Source organism: Cinclus cinclus, chromosome 4 (genome assembly GCF_963662255.1).
Source record: "Cinclus cinclus chromosome 4, bCinCin1.1, whole genome shotgun sequence".
Lineage (NCBI taxonomy): Eukaryota > Metazoa > Chordata > Aves > Passeriformes > Cinclidae > Cinclus > Cinclus cinclus.
In genome coordinates, this window is record NC_085049.1 from 28,920,514 (window position 1) to 28,941,100 (window position 20,587).

General features: G+C 40.7%; 1 protein-coding gene across 2 annotated transcripts in view; it reads left to right on the forward strand.

Moving 5' to 3' along the window:
- The window catches only part of ERC1 (ELKS/RAB6-interacting/CAST family member 1), a 257,407-nt gene extending 241,083 nt beyond the window's left edge, over nt 1-16,324 (forward strand). For both annotated transcript variants that reach the window (XM_062490995.1, XM_062490996.1), the window contains 2 exons: nt 5,160-5,348; nt 16,150-16,324. In XM_062490995.1, coding sequence (XP_062346979.1) covers nt 5,160-5,348; nt 16,150-16,287 — 327 coding nt within the window. In that variant the 3' untranslated portion in view covers nt 16,288-16,324. The remainder of the gene's footprint in view (nt 1-5,159; nt 5,349-16,149) is intronic.
- Nucleotides 16,325-20,587: the final 4,263 nt, after the last annotated feature.

Genomic DNA, 20,587 nt, shown 5'->3' on the forward strand with positions numbered 1-20,587 from the left:
AAGTGGGTTTTATTTGGGTAGCATAGTTGCAACTGTATGTAACAAAGTTTGAAAATAATTTTCCGTGCTCGCATGACAGATGTGGTTGATAGGAGATGAAGGACTACCTGCACTGTGTTTCCAAACATACTTGTTATATCCAGTCTGAAGTTTTGAGGAGGTCTTTGGCGGTGCTTTGGGTTTCTGCTTGGATTTTTTTCAGAATTCCTTCTTCATTTGTGCTGTGCAGGATTTACAATGAACACTCACAGTGTATCGACCAGGCTAGCAAGCTAGATCATTTCTCAAATTACTTAATTCCTTGGAAACTATCAGATTTATTCCACCTATGTTCCTTTGTAGCACTTTTAATACAAAAACACACTCATTTTTACCTGACATTGTTTAGTTTGACACCTGAGATTACTTGTTGGTTCTCTTTTATTTTCTTCTTGATGTAGCTGTACTTCAAGGGAGGTTTTTTTCTCTCAGATATTTAGAGATTTGGAGGTAGTTTAAGAAAAATTACTTAATTATTTGGTTGCAAAAGGAAGACCACTTACCAGCATCACTCTGCCCTTTAGGGTTCTGTAGTGGATATATACACACAGAGTATGTACATATGGCACTTTATATTGCCCTTGCCGTGTCAAAGAAACGTTATTTTCTCCATTTTTTTAAAGATAAATGCTGTTGATCCGTGATCACCCTCCACACTGATACATTATTCTGACAAGTAAGGCAAGTTGTTTAAGGAGATAACTTTTACAAGGTCTACTGATGCAGTTGCAAATGGCAGCTGAAGGTTTTTTAAGTAGAAATTTAGAAGGTTTTCTCTGAAATTAGTAAAGTTAATTTCTTGGTTCTCAAAAAGAAAAGTGGTTGCTTCCTTCAGAGAAAAAGGGATTGTTAGCAGGGAGAAAGGTCAGGTCATTAACCCTTCTGACTGGAGAAGGCATAATTGAAAGCTGGTGGTTGTGGTGAATTGCACATCGATTAAACTCACTCTTTATTCTGCAGATGTCTGTGGACATTTTCCGGTTTTCTTTTCCAAATAACCACCTATGTATTTTTTGCATATTTCCATTAGACACTGCTGTGTATATATAGGTATTTAAATGCAGAGACTTAGCATATAAAACTTGAAATTCAGTTACCCGTATTTCAGTTGACCATTGTCCAGCAACAGTAGGACTACCATTGAAGAAGCAGTGTCATTTCATTCTGAAGCTCTTCTGTTCCAATAGCTTGTAAAACTATAGTTAGATTCACATTTGTCATAGTCAAAGATTTTTAAAAAGGTTATGAAATCCCAAAAAACCTGAACATGTTGTTTTCAAGTTGAATTTGGAATATGTTCATAAATATCTTATTAGTTGGTTGAGTTGGTTTGGGTTTGCATGAGAGATTTGTCAGGCATTTCACATTTCTTCCTCAGAGTTGTAGTGATTGCCTTTTTTAGTGAAATGCTGTCAAACTTAGCTGGCCATTAACAATATTCTGAAGTTGAGGATACATTAAGCAGACTTCATTCCATGCATTGATGAGGATGGCCTAAACCTACCAGGGCAATTAATGAATGAGGGCTGCTTTAGAAGATATTCCTGTGTTTGGTCTGTTTACCCGCTGTTTTCCTAGAAAGCTCTGCAGCTCAGAGCTGATCATGAGAACACGATGTGGGTTATGAACCCAGCCCTGCCCTGCTTTTCCACTTAGAAAATGCTCTTACACCCTCTTGAGATAAGGCAGGGGCAGCTCTGCTGTGTGGGAAGCACAGTATCTCTTGCTAAGTGGCCAGGTCAAATTAGATATGGCAGGAACGCAGATATAAGGGCACTTCCTACTTGACTGGCAGCATTTAATGGATCCCAAGCCTCAGTGAACAGTTTTGGGAGGGCTGCTAGTTAAGAACTTTCACACACCTCATTTGGCCTCTTTCCAGCTCGAGGTAAAAGGGGGAAGGGTGCAGGAGGAATGTGCTTTGAAAGGGGGTTTATCCTGGAGCAGTCAAACTCAGCTATTGTATGAAAATCTTCCATTCTTTCTTGCTAGATAGATCTCCTTTCTCTTCATCAAGGAGGGTTTCTGTTCACAGAGAATAGCCTGGAAGGTTATCCAGACAGGTTCTTTTCAGACTGGAGTCTGCGCACCTGATGGATATTAAAGAGTCTGTGGTATCTGAAAAGAATACAAGGCAGCTACTACATTGATTGGACTAGTTGTTATCTAGCTAGTTATTAGACATTGACTATTAAATTTTTATAGAGCAGTATTTTCTTAAGATGTGATAATCCATCATTTTACCCTCTGTGGGCAAACCAGATAGTAAGAAAGATAGGAAGGATATCTGTTAAATTAGAAGCATCACTGGTTTTCACCTGCACAGGCAATACACTTTCAGATTATAATCTTAGTAACAGATACTATAGCAAATTGGAGTACATAGTGCAAATTCAGTAAATAACCAAAGCTCATGGATATAATTGACTAAAGACAGTTTTGTTTGGTGATGGAAGTGAAATGTAGCTATGTTGATTCTATTAAAATATCCCTTGCTTTTGCCCTGTGTACAGGACAGCAATAGTATTCTGCCCTGCTGTAGTTTGCAGTCACTGATTCACAGACTGGGTGAGGCTGGAAGGGACCACAGTGGGTCATCTGCTCCCAGCTTCCTGCTTGAGCAGGGCCATCCTAGAGCACATGGCACAGGATAGCCTCCAGAAGGTTCTGGAATATCCCCAGTGAGGGAGACTCCATACCCTCTCTGGACAATCTATTCCAGTGCATGGTCACTGCTCAGGAAAGAAATTCTTCCTCATGTTCAGATGGAACTTCTGTGGATCGGTTTCTGCCCATTGCCTCTGTCCTGTTGCCTGGTACCACCAAAAAACCCGGCTCCATCCTCTGACACCCTCCCTTCAGATATTCAGACATTGATAAGGTCCCCTTCTCAAGGCTGAACAGCCCAGCTCCCTCAGCCTGTCCTCATAAGAGAGATGCTTCAGTCCCTTCATAATTTTTGTTGCTCTTCACTGGCCCCTCTCCAGGAGCTCCATGTCCCTCTTTTCTTGAGGAGCCCAGAACTGGACACAACACTCCAGGTGTGGCCTCACCAGGGCAGAGCAAAGGGGCAGGATCAGTTCCCTTGGCCTGCTGTTAATGGTCTTCCTAATCTACCCCAGGACACTCTTGGCCACAAGGGCACACTGCTGTCATGGACAGCTTGTTGTATACTAGGACTTCCAGGTCCTTCTCCTCAGAGCTGCCTCCCAGCAAGTCATCCCCAACCTATGATGGTACATGGTTATTCCTCCGTAGGTACAGGACCCTGCATTTGCCTTTGCTGTATTTCAGACACTTCTTCCCTGCCCATCTCCCCAACCTGTTGAGGTCCATCTGAAGGCCTACACAGCTCTCTAGGGTACTGGCCACTCCTGCCAGCTTTGTCTCATCAGTGAAATTGCTGAGGAGGCATCTGCCCCTTCATCCAAGTCGTTGATGAATAAGTTAAATAATACTGGGTCCAGTACTGACCCTTGGAAAATACCACTAAGAATTAGACCCAGTGTCACTAATTTCAGCCCTCTGGGATCGGCCTTTCAGCCAGTTCTCCATCCGCCTCCTTTTACACTCATCCCATCCTGATATAACAAAGCATTATTTTTAGATGGGTGTTTATATCTGCAAACAGAGGTTGCCTCAAGGCTGCACAGGTTTTTACTGAAGCCCATGAACTCACTCACTCTCTCTCTTGCAGAGAGAGAGTTTCTTGCCTGTCTCCTCTCCTTTGGCTGCCCATGGCTGTGGCAGTACCCTGATGTGCTGGTGTGGGCTGTTGAGTTCAACAGGACACACAGCCTGACATTAGTCAGCTGCTTAGCCATGCCTCTCAGATCCTCACACTATAGAAACTAATGCATGTAAAACAGTGTTAGAAACAAAATAAGTGAGCCCTGACAGCCTTATTAAAAGTGGTCAAAGCCAGAGTCTTTGTTGAAAGTAATGCCAGCACCATGTTTTGTTGAATCAGAGATTATCTCACTCCTTATTCATTAGCAGGGTCAGAGGTGTCCTATTGAAAAGATATCCCCAGCCCACTAACAAACAGCAGGTGCAGCCTCTGCCTGGGAATGCAAAGAGAAGTTGCCAGGACTTTGGCAAGGCTTCCCAGCTCTCCCTGCCCAGCACCTCATTTTATGTAAAGGAGGCCCTAAGCCCAGTTTTTCCCTTATTTTTCATCAGCTGCAAACCTTAGAGGTTTGCATTACTGTGGTTTCGAATATGTGCCCACAAACATCTAGAGCAAATGAAGCAGTATTCTTGTGGAAGATCATAGCGAAGGATGCCCTGTGGAGGCACTTATGCACTTGAGCTCTATATTTTTGTAAAAAAATAAGAAATGGTTCTTCAGATACTTTTTATGTGATCTGGATAACTCTAGTTTGGATAGCATTAAGGAGCGATGATTAGATTCAGACTGGGTAAAGTAAAACAAAATAAAAAAGTACTTTATTAAAATTCTTTTATATCAGTTTTTTAGTTTGTTATATAGAATCTGGCCTGTTCAGTAAAAGTCATTGCCTTTTCAAAAACTATAGAAGACTATACCTTAACTATGTAAAACATTAATCAAATGTTAACCTTGTGCTGAAGATACATCTCTATCCAATCTCTACAGCAGAGATGCAGTCGTCTTAGAATTATTGTGTTTTGGCATAACTTGAAACTATTCTCTTTAGACCCTGTTTATTGCATACTTAATTTGCAATGAAACGCTTGTTGGAAAAACGAGCTAAAAATCTGTATTGACACTGCCTTTTGAACAAGTTGTGGACAAACATGTTTTATCAGAAAATTATAATTTTTTTTAAGTAGTTAAACTGAAGTACTGTTGGACTATCAGTAGAGTTAATGCGTTCAGTTTAATATTGTTTTATTTTTCACCCATATCATCATGATTTCCCAGTCTAATCACACACCTGTCATCAATGCACCCTTTCACCAGTGTCCTTGGTTTCTTTCTGGTTGGTTGGTACGTTATGGACAGGAGTACAAGGGAAAGAGTGTTCGAGTTTCTTCCACTCTGAAGCTGGACAAGATTGTAACTTAGAGGCTGATCTTTGCCTTCATAACTGCTTGGGTGTCAGGCTGTTCTCACTGTCTCTGCTGTCTTATTTCAGATCATTCAGCCCCTCTTAGAACTTGACCAGAACCGCAGCAAGTTGAAGTTGTACATCGGCCATCTGACAGCCCTGTGCCACGACCGCGACCCCCTGATCCTGCGTGGGCTCACCCCGCCTGCCTCCTACCACCTGGATGATGACCAGGCAGCTTGGGAAAAGGAGCTGCACAAGATGACCCAGGAGCAGGTGAGTTTGTGGGCTCAAGTTCTCAACAATGACCTGAACTTGCTGATTTAGGCTTTACTGATGTGCCACACCGAAATGTGGTAAAACCATGTTTTGAATGATGAAAGCAGGTAGCAAAGATGAACTCTTCAGCTGATAAAAGGAGTCAATAATTTTTAAAATCATTAGTATTTATTATGGAATTTCATCTGCTCTTTTTTTCCATACTTGGGGCTATTCATCTCCACACTCATGGGAAATCAAATGGCAAGATACAACTTTTGCTATATTTTAACTGCTAACAAATTTTAGCTGCTCTCTATAATTCAGTGTAGCCATCAAGATCTTAAATCTTACTTTAATTATATAAACCATTTATATTTTAATCAACATTTTTATGAGTCTCTTTATATAAATGAATGCAGTGTCCTTACCTGCTGTTACAGAATATTCTGACAGTAATTTCTACTGCTTACCCACCTTACCTGCATACCTGAATCAAGATTGGATTCAGTGTGCTGGGTGAGATACACCCATGCTTATACACACACACACACAAACACAGTGACTTCAGAAACTCAACTGTATATTTCCAGGAGTTTTGGAATATAAATATAGATATAAATAGAATATTTATATAGAATATAAATATATAATATAGAACTGAAAGGGTTTAATAAGAGCTTGTCAGATGACGCCTCCACAGGAGGCTGTCAATCCAGTTATAAATCATCTACTGAAATAATCTTCCTTTCTCCCAGCTCTGGTAATGTCTTGCCTTCCTTAATCCCTTCACTGGCAATTTTTTATGTCTTATTTTTGGACTATAATTCACCATTCCCCACAACCTTTCTTATTTCTTCTTCCTTTTTTTTTTTTTTACTTTACTATTCTAGTCCTATATTACAGAGTGACTTTTTTTTTAATTAAACTACTACCAGAACTAAATGCGACTAGTTTTGTCTTTTTAATCCTGACTTTGGATTATAATACCAACTCTTTCACTATTCACTTTCATATGTTTCATACCAAACTCTATCGAGTGTGCACACAAGCAAGTGTAAGGCCTCTACAGTTAAAAGTGGATTTGTAGGTCAATGAACATATCTTGAGCCTATCTTGAATGCTTCAGCTCTGGTTTTCTTCCTTTGTGATTTTAAAACTAATTTCCTTGAACTTTCAACTCAGGACTGAATTTTGATTCAAAAATTGAAGAGAGCAGCCACATTGTAGGAAACAACAGAAGCATGTCTGAAAATCCAGAAAGAGCAGACCTCTGGAGATAAATATGCCTGTAACAGGGCTGAGATGTTTCTGTACATCTCTTCATACATCTACTGATTCATCATGAGCTGTATGCCTCCCTCGATATCTACATTTGCCTCTATAGGCATGACACATTCCTTTTCCCTTCAGAGCCTCCTGGCTTCTGTAATCACTGATGCAGGATTCAGATTTCTTCAGTTTTATGCATGCCATCCTCCTCTATTAAGGCCTTACAGCTCCTATGGTATCAATCAAAACATGAGGCATATTATTGTGAACCACCTTGTCTGTCAGATTGGGATGAAGCAGTGGGGGACAAAACCTGTAGCATGTATGGGAGGCACCTCTGAAAATGAAAGTGGATCTGGGCAAAGTTTGGATATCACTGAAATAAGTTGCCTCATTAATTATAGTTGTGGTGGTCTTCATATGTAATCAGGATCTGTAGGGACAGGTGGTATTTGCTATTTGATCAAGAGATGTGGGTAAAATAAAATAGGAAAGGCTTTCTTTGTCATGTTCTAAATAGTAAGCCCAGAAATAATATTTCCAATTAAAATTTTGCTTGTCCATTAGCAACATTTATGGGTTACACAGTAAAGAAAGCATTTTGAGAAATTGTGAGAAAAGGGAATTACCTACATTTCTCTGGAAAGAGAAAAGAATTCTTTTTCTGTCCTCTCTCCTTATTGTCTTAATTCTGCATTGCTGTCACCACAGTTGTTTAAAGTTGCTTCTCCATTCAAGATTCCCAAGCATAAATAATGTCAGCTAAAATAAAATGTAGCTGTCTCTTCTGCTTTCCCAGACTCACTCAGATGGTATTTAAGAAGCTTCAGTTGCAAAAGACAAACTAATGATATATTTCAATTTACAAAGCAGACTTTTCAGCTAAGCCATGAAGCTTTTCTGTTTCTAGCTGCAGAGTTTCCTTTGTGCTTAAAGTATTCCCATGGGGGGTGGGAATCAGTTCTCCAGATTTGCAGAAGCCCATCACAGAATACCCATTTTGCATCTTTGGAATTTTAATGAGTTTTGTAAATTACTTCAAATCCAGTGCATTAAATTCACTCCTGTCCCTTCTAATATGATCTTCTGTAGATAATGCTTTACAAGCCTCAGTGGGAAAAAATTAATCCCCTTGAATGTTAAGAAGTGCTAACATGATTAGGGAGGATACATTTAACCAACACCAATAATATTTAAGCATGATGCCAACATATCCACTTCTCACCAATGAGATTACCTAGTTCAGTTTGGTTGTTTTGGGGTTTTTTAATAAATAGTTAAGAATTCGTTTTCATACTGCTGCTTTTGGAACTGTTATTTACACTGCAGCAACTTTTATTGGAAAAGGTTGGTTTCCTGTGTTTCATTATAGCAAATATACTTGGTAGATCTTTCGTACCTGCTGGGGAGGCTCAGGTACAAACAGCAGGAGTTTTCTGTGGCTTCTTTTGGTAGATACAGCTGGTATATGAAGTAAATTTAACCTTTTCACTCCTCCAGTGCATCCATGGTGACCCATAGAAACTAATATACAAATAATTGTTGGAAAAGTATCTGCCAGCATCAACACCATGGATCTAAGGGGAATTTGTTGCCACATAAATAATCTGGTAGTCTCAAAGTTTGACTAGTAATTGGTGCCTCTTATCTGCAATAGTGTCTTGACACTACCATTAAATTCAGTGATAGTCCTTAGTGACTTCAACTGATTACAGAATGTGCTGAGTTGGAAAGGACCCACAAGGATCATAGAGTCCAACTCTTATCCCTGCACAAGATATTCCCAAGAATCACAGCAGGTGCCTGAGAGCATTATCCAAACACTTCTTGAATTCTGCCAGGCTTGGGGCTGTGACCACATCCCTGGGGAAGATTGATTGTAATCAAGCTGTGGGGCCAAGACACTTTATCATTCTTTGCTGGCATTTTATCAAACACATTTTGTAAGGCTGACTTATTGTACTAAAATTTTTGTCCATTTTTAATGAAGAACTGAAGTCAGTACTTACGAGTATGTGGTGTCTCAAAATCTAATCTAAAATAATATACTAGACTAAGTTGTGGACAGTAAAGGATCTAAATTGCTCGGAACTGTGTCATTAAATTATTCCTGTAGTGGAAAATGTCCCTTGGAGTCAGTTCTGACCCAGTGTCCTCAAATAAGCTATGCAGTACTGTTTCTGGAACTGTTCAGTTCATCCTTCAACCAGTTCATGTCCTATTTGACATTTCTTGTTAAAAAAAAACTGAAGTTACCAGAAGAAAGGAGGAATGTTCCAAGTCTTGACACTTAAGAAATAAAAATCCCATCCATTCATTATAAATAACTGCATTATCCTACCAATTTCTATTAAATACCATATTTTCTTTCACTTTGTCCTAGCGGTATCATTATATTAATATCCTTGAGCTCTGTAGAACAACTACTCCACATTTCAGACAGTTGCCTGTAAGCGCAGGATTTTAGTCCTCTATGAAAGGAAATGGCATTAAGAACATAATTATATGGTCCACACTTTTATTTATAGTTTGGGTTTTGTTTTGCTCTTACCTGTACAAAAGAATAGAATGGAGTAGAAACTGGAATTTGCTGAAAGTCCTCGCTTCAGTGTGTCAGAGGTGGTGCACTGTGCTGGGGTTGAGAGGCAGCTGTGTGAGAAAGTAAAAAGAGCCAATGAAACAGAGCAACCAGATATTAGAAGTAGGTTCTATCTAGTGTCTAATCTATCATAGCAGTGATAGATTTGTTAATAGCTTAAGGACCATCAGCAATGTTTCTTAGCACCACAAATCCAGCTGTAAATATGCAGAACCTCGTATTACGGAGATTTTATTTTCAATAGGTCCTGCAGTGGTATTTGGAAAAAATACTTTAGCAACAGAAGATCTATACAATTAAAATAATTTTCTTAACCCTACGAGTAGGAGGCATTTTTTCCTCTGGCTCCCTGCCATCAGAGGCTCTTTCCAGCCATCTCCAGCATATCCTAACTTCCTCAGGCTGCTGGGGCTCCTGCCAGTTTCCTGCTGGCCCCCAAGCACGAGTTTGTTCCCTGCACACTCGACCAATCCCTCCTTCCCCAGAGGTGTTTCGGGCACCATTTGCATTGTGACCTGGCATCAGCAGCAGTCTTGGAGACTTGGGCCAGGTGCATTTCCATCAGAGGCTCTCTCAAAAGTTACCTGCTGTGGGAGCTTGTCTCACCCCACTACCAAATGTTGCACCTGTGGCTGCTTTGCTGTGAATGACAGAGAGAGGGACGTGTGGAAAATCTTTATGATCATCAAAGAGCCTTTGTTGTATAGGAAGGTTGTCTTCCCTTTCCCTGTGCACCAGCTTCAGCCAAAGCCAAAGCTTCAGCCAAAGTACCTTCTAGGGATTCCTGCTTACTAATCCTCTCCCAAGAAATCAGGAATGCCTTTTCTGCTCAGCTGCCCGAAGCAGAGGAAGGAAAAAGGTGGTAATGTCACTTTGCTGTAGCAATCACAACATGCTGTGTCAGCTAAATGGTCATGGCTTGGTTCCAAGGAGCAGTGTTTAGCTTGCACTTAATTCACATTTCAGTCTCCACAGAGCAATGGTAAGCTTTTCATGCAAAAGGACACCAAACCTCATACCTGTGGCTGTCAACTTTCATTTTAAAAATGCATATTTGTTTGCTAAATTCTGAAAATATTCAACACATATTTTGATTCGTTTTACAAACAATATTGCAAGTGGGATAAACTTTACTCTAAATTACAAATAACCATTTTATAAACATCCAGTGTACTTCTTTGTTCAGATTCTGCTTCTGTGTCATCTGTGAGGAATTACTCAACTTACTTATTTTCTGTAAAGAAATTACTCTGCTATGATTTGCATTTAGTCATTCTAAATTACTCTATTACTTCAGAGTTAACCCTTGTCTTCCTTCTCTGACTATTCTTCTATTAGCTTGTTATCTTCCCCCACTTGATTTATGTCATTTATTTTTAATTTGTAATCTTACGGGAATGCATAATATATTTTAAAGTTAAACAGTCCACTTCTGGTCTCTGTTAGAAATTAGAAGTAATAATTGCAACAATTTATATCCTTCATATGTGTATCTATTTCCTGAGTTTGGTTGAGAAAGCAATGGATATGGGAACTCTCTAAAATTGTTACATGTTAAAGTATTTTAAACTTTTATATTTAATGGTTTGGGTGAGAATGAGAACAGTGTCCTAGTTCTTAAATACTGGTTAAAATCACAAATGTTATCTGTAAGTTAGCCATATCCGTAATGCCATGACACCATTCACTTCTACTTGTTGATGAAATTGCTAATATTAATTAAAATACCTACTATCAGTCAGGAACATTAGCGATTCCTAATGACTTCAAATGAGATTTAAAAGGAGAAACACTGATGTCAGGACATTGTCAAGCTTTGTGAGTGTGTGTGTGTGTGTGTGTGTGTGTGTGTGTGTGTGTGGTGTGAGAAAATGAGAGGGGTCTCATTTGAAGCAGTCCCTACCAGCAGAAGGTACAACAACCCCAAGCTGTTCCCTTGTTTTCTCAAGGGCAGCTCACCTCTCCTCATGTTTTACTCTTAGTAAATTCTGTTACTCTGGGCCTTGCTCAGACACCATGGTCCTTGTGACATCTTCGTGCAACATCTCCTGATGCTGAGCCATGGATTCTGCTTGGATTTATATCTCTTTTCAAGTTAGGAATAGTTAATGCTAATGATGGATAGTATATATTTTGATTAAAATTAGTAATTCCATACACAAATAAAAATGGGCAATGTTATGGCATTGTGGCTATTATTTAAAAAGGCAAGACTGTTTCATTTGAAATTTTACTTCAATTTTTAAATGCATGCTTTTTGAAATATTTTGAAAGAGCTAACATAAACCCCAAATTTCCATGTAGAATGGAAATATTTAAGGATTTACAGTAAATTTATTTCTTTTTTTTGTTTTCAAAATTTATCAGACTAGACTTCCAAACCTGTAACCCTTTCTTTTGGCTCTTCTATAGGTATTTAGTTGAGAAATAAAGGTTTGTATGTAATTAGCTCTCACTGCATCAAACACACATATTTACACTGGTTTGTTTGGGTAGATGCAAAAGCTCTTGACCATTTGCCTGAGTGGAGTTTAACTTGAGACAAAACAAAAGTTTAGATTAAATCAGTGTAATTTCTTATTGATGCTTACTTGTGTTACTTTAAGGTCTAAATGTATTTTTTGGACTAACCATAACCTGATCCAAAACCACTTAACTTTGGAGAAACATAATTCTATATCCTGGTATTGTATCCATATAGAAGTACTCCACCAACTTTTTTTTTGTGCTGCTCTACAAGCTCTTCATATTCTGTATTTAGGTTTACTGTATATAGCCCAAGATGAGATACCAGTTTATCAGTGTTTTTTGTGGAATTGTTAATGAGGCAAAAATCACACTGGGGAGTAGAAATAAATTTTAAAGAATCTTAGCTTAATTTTACCTTGTTTGCTTTATGGGAAAAACCAGAGGCCACAAAAGCTTCTGCAGAGCAGCAGTACAATTCACCCAGTTTGCATATAAAACCATAGCATCCTGTTTCTTAACTATGAAGTTATCTTCATATGTATCATTCATATGACTCTGAATGTCTCCTAATCTTTAAATAAGTTCTGAAATATCTTGGAACAGAGAAGCTAAATTCATGGTGACTTGTTAGGGATTTTTTTTTCAGTGATAGAGTTTAACTATAAATGGAAAATTATTGCTGTCATAACTTGCTCTAAACCCAGGAAGAAAGGCAGCAGTGCTGAAAAGTGTCTGAACCTATTGCAGATTATCTGCAAGCTTTCTTTCCGCGGAGATGCTGAAGGCCATTTCTGTTCTTCTGTCCAAAGATAAATACTGTGAAGCACTTCTGGGGTCCTTGCTGTCCTTTTCTTTCTGAGCTGTCTATTCTTACTTGTTACCCACTAGACAAAAGCATATCTGGCTTGGCCTACTAATTTTTGGTCATTTCTATGAGGCAGGTATGTGAATCTCCTCATATCCTCCACTAGAAATGCCAACAAAAAAGGATTGTTCACATTTCTGTATTTTCATAGAAAAATGGCATGGGGAAGTTAACATCAAGTCAGTTTGCATTCACAAGAAAAAAATCTAGAAAACCAGTAGCAGAAGTGATATTAATACTTTTAGAAAAACTTCCCTAAAATCTGGGCTTCCAAACATGCAGGTGAGTCCAGTTATGCCACTGAGAACTGGATGTTCCCCTTGCCTGGTGGAGGACTGACATGTGCTGCTCCCAGCTGCTGCCGAGAGGAGTGACATCAATGGAGATGATATCCCTGATCTAGAAATGCTGCCACCAGCTATAGAGTCAATTAAGATGTCTTTGTTGGAGCAGGAATCACTTTATTAAATCTAGCTGTTCTGAAGCTAGCAAACCCAACTCAAGGCTATCATTGCTGTTTTTCCAAAGACGTTTCGTCACAGACATCTGCCAGCCAGCTGCGTAGACTTTCTGTCTGCACTAATTTGTAAAGTATTGTTGCTGGCCTTCAGCATTTGGAGCCATCTCCTTCTGGACTCTTGATGGTCAAAAAACTCTCTTCTTGGAAATACTTTCCTCCTCTGGTTGAGTTGGTTACTTTTGTTTGGTTGCATTTGATTTATTAGCTTTGGCATGATCTTATTTTGTTGGGCTTATTTTGATTTTATAAGGCATCTTATAAATACATGAATGCTGACTAGTAGAGTAAGAAACAGACTTCACTGATGTTGCAGTATTGCCCAATTGAAGAAAATATCCTGCAGGATTCTCTCTTGTCCACCAACCCTCTTTCAGTTTTGAAGTTCAGTCTCTTGCAGATGCTATTATATTTCATTAATTTAATTGCTTTGTCCTTTCCTGGAGCTTCACCTCGATTTGTCTGAAAGGCCAGGAAGAGGAATGCTGGCTGGGCAGGTGGTGGTGGTGGTGGTGGTGGTGCAGGACCTCTGCTTTGCCTGCTAACACTGCCCTCTCCTGGTTCTCCTCTTCTGGACCGAGAACTCAGGACCCTTGCAGGTGCCAGATAAGAAAAGGAGAACAATAACGTTGTCTGTTTCTCCTGTTGATTGCTCTCTCCCAGCTCTGTGACCTCCCATCCTTCTGGTGGATGGCACCGTGCAATCTTTGTGCTGGCCCAAGAAGGCACAAGGCAGCCTTGTCTCTGAGTTCAGGGCTCAGAGCATTCTCAGGAATGAACCAGTGGTGGGGTGGTTTGCAGGCTCCTGTACCTGGGGCCACCTGCATCGCTGGGATCTCACCAGGCTCACAACCCTGGACTCAGAGGCAGTCCCTGAATCCCAGTCCCCTGGCTTTTAATATCCAGCACCACTCCTGTCTCAATCCTGCTAGCTGACTGGACCTTTCCTATGCTTATCCATCCATTGCAGGTTCCTGACTAATACCTGCTGGACCCAGGCTAATCACCGATCCACAGCCTGCTGTTCCTGAGCCCCTCCTTCTCCCCCAGAGCCCTACCCGAGGCCAGAGTGCTCCCCTCCCTCTCTTTTCCCCACTTCCCAGCTCATGTCACTCCACAGAGTGGGATCAGGTTGCCTTAGTATTGTGATTCTTGGCAGGACCCCCTCTCAGATTCCTATGGCTGTTCTGTGAGTACAGCAGCCAGTAGGAACAAAGCACATAAGAACACATTAAACTAACATTCAGCACGCAAAGCACCAATAATTTACTATATGCTACCCTGCCTAGTAAAGGGAACAGTGTAGCACACTTGCCCTTTTAATTTCCTTTCTCACTTTTGTCTACAGAAGCCTGCACCATAACTTCCTTAAAAAGCATTTTTATTTACTCCATAGTTGTTCTTAGGCTGTTTGTTTTTAAGAAGTGTTTCTTGCAGAAACAATCTGATGTGCTTTGCTTGATACCATCACTAAACAGAGACATACTGTTGTATCTGTTTAGAATTTTAATTGTAGAAATCTAACCTTTGCCACTGCATTGTGCTCTTAAAGCAGTAAAATGATCCCTGCTGTGCTGACACCTAATAGTTCTCTCTTTTTAAAACCTCATTGAGCAGTGTTACAGAAGTGCAAAACACAGATCAAGAAATTTGTATACTGATGAACAGTTATCCCTTCAGGCATGAAAAATACCAGTTTGACATTCTTTCCATGTCATGTTTTAACATATTAGCATTCCAATAAAAATACTAATCAGTTAGGAATAAGAAATGTTACAGAACTGACAGATAATACTAATTTTTTTAAGACCACACAGAATTTAACAGAAGGTACAAGAAAGATAGTTGCTCACAGCAGCTCAAATTGACAAAGAACTTTGGCTTCAGAAGCTGGAAATAAGCTTCAGAATCCATCTTAAGTGTATGTATCTGCTACATATATGCTTGTCTTATATTCATAGGTAATATACTTCATTAGGAGAAAATCCTATCAGTAAAAATATAAGAGCTTTTTTAGATATGGTATAGGGCAGGGCTGTCTGCTTGAAAGCTTATGCAGTCTGTCTGTCCATATCATCTGACCTAGTAAGGGATGCTGCTTCTCCTTGTTCTCTGAGGCTCTTAGACCACTGTGAGTACAGAAATCCCTAAAATGCTTGCATAAATTACAGCCTTCCTTGGGATTTTGCACAGTTCACAGGCCAGTATGGACTTTATCAATTGCTGAGCAGCTAAACAGGTTACTGAAGGCAGATGTTTCCTGCTCTTTATTAAGACTCTGTGGGCCCCTAAATCTGGCAATGGCATTAGACTCAAAGCTAAAAGCTGTGTTTGTATATGTTGTGTGACATGGTTTGGGACACCACTTGTTGGAGAAACTGTTTATAAACTGTAGACAGAGTGAATAATATAAAGTTTGAAATTCTTTCCCCCATTCTGAGCCAGTTATAGTGATCTGAAGAAGGAATGACCCAACAGGAAATGCAGAGTTAGTAAACAGAAATTGTGTATGTTCCACTGCAACTGTGTGTAGTCATCTTCTGACTGAGTTAGGAAAGAGAGCTTCTGAAAATTAGTAATTCCCCAAGGAAAAATAAAATTCTGGTTAACTCTGTGTGGATTATGTGTAATTATGTGACATTCCTATTGATTTCATATCAGGAATAATTCTCAAGTAATGACCTATGAAACATCCAGTTGTTCATGAATCAAAGTCAAACTATTTAATGCAATACACTAGCAAGTTGCTGTATTTCTTCTGGAATATGGTTGCCTTCAGAAAAACATTCTACAGAGGAAGTGTTTCTTACATTTATCAGAGAACAATGTGTTCAGGAGTAGTTAAGTCATGTGAACATGGCCTTTACTGGGAAGGTCACCTGATCCTGTAGAATGAAAAATAAAGAGGATGGAGAGCATTCAGTTCCAGGTGAGGGTGTCAGTAAGGGAAGACAGAGGTGCTGGAAGTGCCCAGCACGAGTCACCTCTGTTAGCTCCCTCCCTAAAGTGGTGGTGTAGCTGAGCCTGCTGGGCAGGGCTGTCACACATCGAGCACATTTCAGAGCAGGGACTGACTTGTCTCCGTGTATTCTTGCAGCTGCACGAGGAGCTGGAGAAGGGCGAGAGGGAGAGCGTGGAGCTGCAGGAGTTCGCCAACGCCATCCTGCAGCAGATCGCAGATCACTGCCCTGACATCCTGGAGCAGGTCGTCAACGCCCTCGAGGAGTCCTCGTGACCTCGGCCACCAGTCCATGGAGCAGCACACCAGTGACCAAGCCCAGTCAGTCCACAGAGCCATGGGAATGGAGAGCAGTGTGAAAGACAGAACATGGAATAGGAAGTTTTGGTGCACCTCTGATGAAGAAAACAAAGGCAAAAAAAAGGCCCTTCCTACAAACTACATGCTCTCTAGTTTCTTCCAGTCTATGATTAATCAGCCGTTTTTGTATTCATCTTCTCACTGCCTTTCTTCTTTAGAATCCAATTCCCCATTGACTTTGTTGGTGGTGACTTATGGATACAGCTAAGCAGAGCTCTTCCAAGTCTACTGAACAAAGAAGAGGGGATCCACTGAACAGAAGCAGCTCTAGTTCTCCATGAGGTTGCAGAAGAGTAGCCCTTGCCTTCCATTAATATATTGCTTTTTCCTTCTTATCTTCTTTCTTTCTTCCCATTTTTATTTTCATGAAAGCTGAAGGCCTGAATTTCATAGTGCTAAAACCAAATCTGAGTGTGCTCTGATTATGGCTCATGGCTGGCCAGAATCAGCTAGCTCAGGTCCTGCTGCCTGTCTCTCAATGCTTCTTATTTTCTTAGATAATAGAGTGAGGAAAGGAAAGTTTCCCTCCTTGCTCCTGTTAGTCATTTCATCTAGCAGCTGGGAAAAAAGGTAGGCATGCTGGTACTTTCTGTTTACTTAACTTGGATTTTTATTGTTCACTGGTCTGACTCTAAAGTGCTAGGTGGGACATTTTTTGAGGTAGCTGTTTTTGTCTGCTGATTTTTTGGGGGGGGTTTAGATGAGGTTTCTCATCATAGGTCTGTGTCTCCTAAGTTCTTACGTTCTCTCCCTTCAAGCAGGTGTGGTCAACAGGTCAGTTCCCAGCTTTAACTTGTATAGTTTGTCCAATTTTTCAGGCCATAACTTTTTGAGGACTAGGTATCATCAGAATAGTCTTAGGCATTCTGTAAATGAGAAATTTGCATCATTTAGCCTAAAAGTATAATTTTAAAGCTAAGTTAGGTGAATCAGTAGCATAGTTTTCACTATAATTATAATTTAATTTATTTTGGTTCAGCTTACATTGACGAGGAATGTTTTGAGTTCAGAGCAATAACCCTTATGAAGAGGAACATCTCTGCTGGAGTTGGCACCCAGCTGAGTAGATAGGTGTAAAATCACAGCTTTACTTAAACCAGTGCAATTCTTCTGTGTATATGAGAGGCCTTAGTTTTATTCCCATCCACCTTTGACACACATTACAGCTCCTGCTGATGGGTAATATGACCTGAAATCCCAGGTCAGTTTGTCATTGTGGTAGCAAGTCAGAAATCCTATTTTATGAGTAGGACTTGGGTGTTCATTCTTGGACATTAATGGAGAGACACATTTTTTCCTGGCTGCCAGTGGTTTTGTGTGTCTGGGGGCGTCTGCAGGACAGAACCCTGTAGCGCGTCCCCACGTGCTCCTTTAAAGGAGCTGCTCCCTTTGGGTGGCTCATTACTTCAGAAAGCAAGGGGAAGGCAAAAGGAGACCAAATAGCAACACAGCGGAAGAAGAAATCTTAATTTTCTAGTCACTAGCTAACTATGAATCCTCTCAGTCAACCTCCCATTCAGAGCCTGCAGTTTAATTCCATATGGCTTACTACATTTTGAGCTTAATCACTAAGCTGTTATGCTGAGGAAAATGTTCCAGGCCCTTTCAAGAAAACTGCATTTTTTACATCTCTCAGATCCACAGCACAGCTCACCCTGTAGGTCTTTCACACCTTGTTTTTATCTTTAGAAGTGACCAATTGCTTCCAACAAGAAAGGAGATCAAAAGTTTCAGTAAGGGAGATGTACCCTGTAGTTTTTCCAAACAAGCACTGAAAACTGGGCAAAACTGTAACCTCATCTACGTGTAGACTCTATTGAAAACTCACTGATATAAAATAAATTACATCCCCATTGATTCTGCTGTAATAATTCAGCAGAAGGAACTGCATTCATACCCAGGGTGTCTAGGAAGAAGTAAGTCTCAAAAGAAGGGGTGAATCACTCATTTTCCAACTTTGGAATTGCCAGCACTTTGCAAATCAGGAGACCTAGCTTTAGTTCTTCCTGTAATAGCAGCCTGTGTCTGAAGCTTTTTTTTTTTTTGTGTCATGTGTGAGGAGAGTAATGGGAACCTGAATGTGTGGAAGGGGGGAATGCCGGAAGGCCAGCAGACAGTGACTGTACACACTGATGGGTCCTACCTCATCCCAGAACCACCCCTTTGGTCCCATTATTTGAGTCAGCACGTTTTGATAGGAGCTATTGTTTTGAAATCTTTCCTCTTGCTTTTTCTTCATCACCCCTAATTACTCACTCAAGGAATTTAATGCCGCCTGTAAAAGCATCAGAGCCATCAGCCCAGCATCATCGGCCACTGCCACCCCTCCTGACTCTCTCATTAACTTATATGGTCAAATCTCCAGCTGCCCTGGTTCCCTGCTGTAAAACAATCCTTCCTCTGTGAGAAGCTGTGGAATTTCCCTTATCGATGGTTCAAATGACTCCTGCTTGTAAACCTCTTACTGAGATGTTCCTTGATAGCGTTTCTGCTGGAGGCAGGGGCAGGGGGAGGGGATGGGAGCCAGGGATCACTTTAGGCTGTTATTTCAAGTCCCTAACTTCATTGCATGGCCCACATATCACAGGGGAGTGCTGCTGCTTCTTCAGCATCTCTTAACTCAGCTTGTGGCTGCATTTCTATAGTTCAAAGTGCCCCAGCCAAAGGCCTGGTGCTGTCATGGCAGCGTGTGCAGGATCTGTGGATTGGCAGCCAGGTGAAGCTCACTGTTTACACATCTCCTGGCCTCTTCCCTGAGAGGATTTGTCAAGCCTGGCTAGTTTTCATGGTGGCCATTTGGTCCTTTATCTGCCAGCCACACACCTGCTGTTCCTTCCATCTGAATTCTTGGGCCCTGGCGATTTTTCTCATTAACCACTTTTATCTCCTAGGTCTTGTAGGCTTCCCATCTTAAAGATTGATCTCAGACCTCTGTAAAGTGCTTTCAAGGAGGGACCAGATCTCATTTAGGAACAGTCTTGATCCAAATTGATAACCATTGAACTGTTTCAGGTAATCTCTCTGATCCTGTGTCGACAGCTATTCACACATCCTGTGGTGAATAGCTTGAGAAACTTTGAGGTTTGGAGGTACTGCTGGCCATGATTTAATGCTGAATGTGACCACAGAAAGCTTTTTCTTTTCACTCATATGGAGTACCACACCATTGGCCTTAAGGCAACAAAGGGATTTTATTCTCATAACCCATCATGGAATTGCCTATGAGGCACATGCCATGTGTGGCATACCCTGCAGTGCTCATCCAGTTGCCTAACCCACCACTGCTCTTTCAAGATCTTACTCCCAAATGTCAGCAGCCAGGCAGATGCAGGCAGTTTCCTACCCCAGTGGTCTTGCAGTGCAGCAGCTCTAGGAAATCAGGAGCCCATCCCAGAGCCCCTGGGAAATTTTGCTTTTTCTTCTCCTGTTGAATGAAGTTCGATTTGCTACAGGAGCTGTGAAAATTTTAACTGCTTTCATATTCATTTTTTATTTCCGAGCTGTCATTTGTAGAGAAGCTGAGAGATGTAAAGACTCAAGAAGCTGTTTGTAGAAAATTAAGTAGGTGATTTTGGCAGGATTTTGGCTAAAAAACAACTGAAGCCTGAAGCCCTTGTACACTGTAAAAGCTGACACTGCAGCCACACTTGTTCATGATATCCACAAGTCCAAGTCCATATTTTCCTCTGAATCCAACCTCATGTAAAACACTAAAAGGACGTAACACTAGAACTGCAGGGTGAGAACATGAGCACTGTTTGCCATTGGAAGAAGAATTACCTGGCATGCTCCCAGATGAAGCTCTAAGCTTCTCTAAGTACTCTCTCTCGTTTTGACTGCCTTTAACCAGCTTTCACTCCAGAAAATGCCAAACCCTCTTTGAAGTATCCAGTTTTTGCCAAGTCCTGGAAGGTGAAGGTCGGACGTGATGCGTGGAACTGCATGCGCCATTTCTTGTTGCATGGCTGGAATATCCCTTCTCTAGAAAATTTCCTGGTACTTCAGGGCTCTGAAATTTGCACATGGGGGCATAAATGTCATAAATCTTGTAGAGACAACCCTGCTTTTTGAACCAAAGGGGCACCTCTTTTCATTTGCCATGTAATTCCCACCCATTCTGCTGCTAGTGCTCAATTTGTTGGGAAATTTTTACATCTGGTGAGGGTTGACAGGGTTGAGTCCCCACTCTTGTACTAATTGCCAATTACTGCCACTG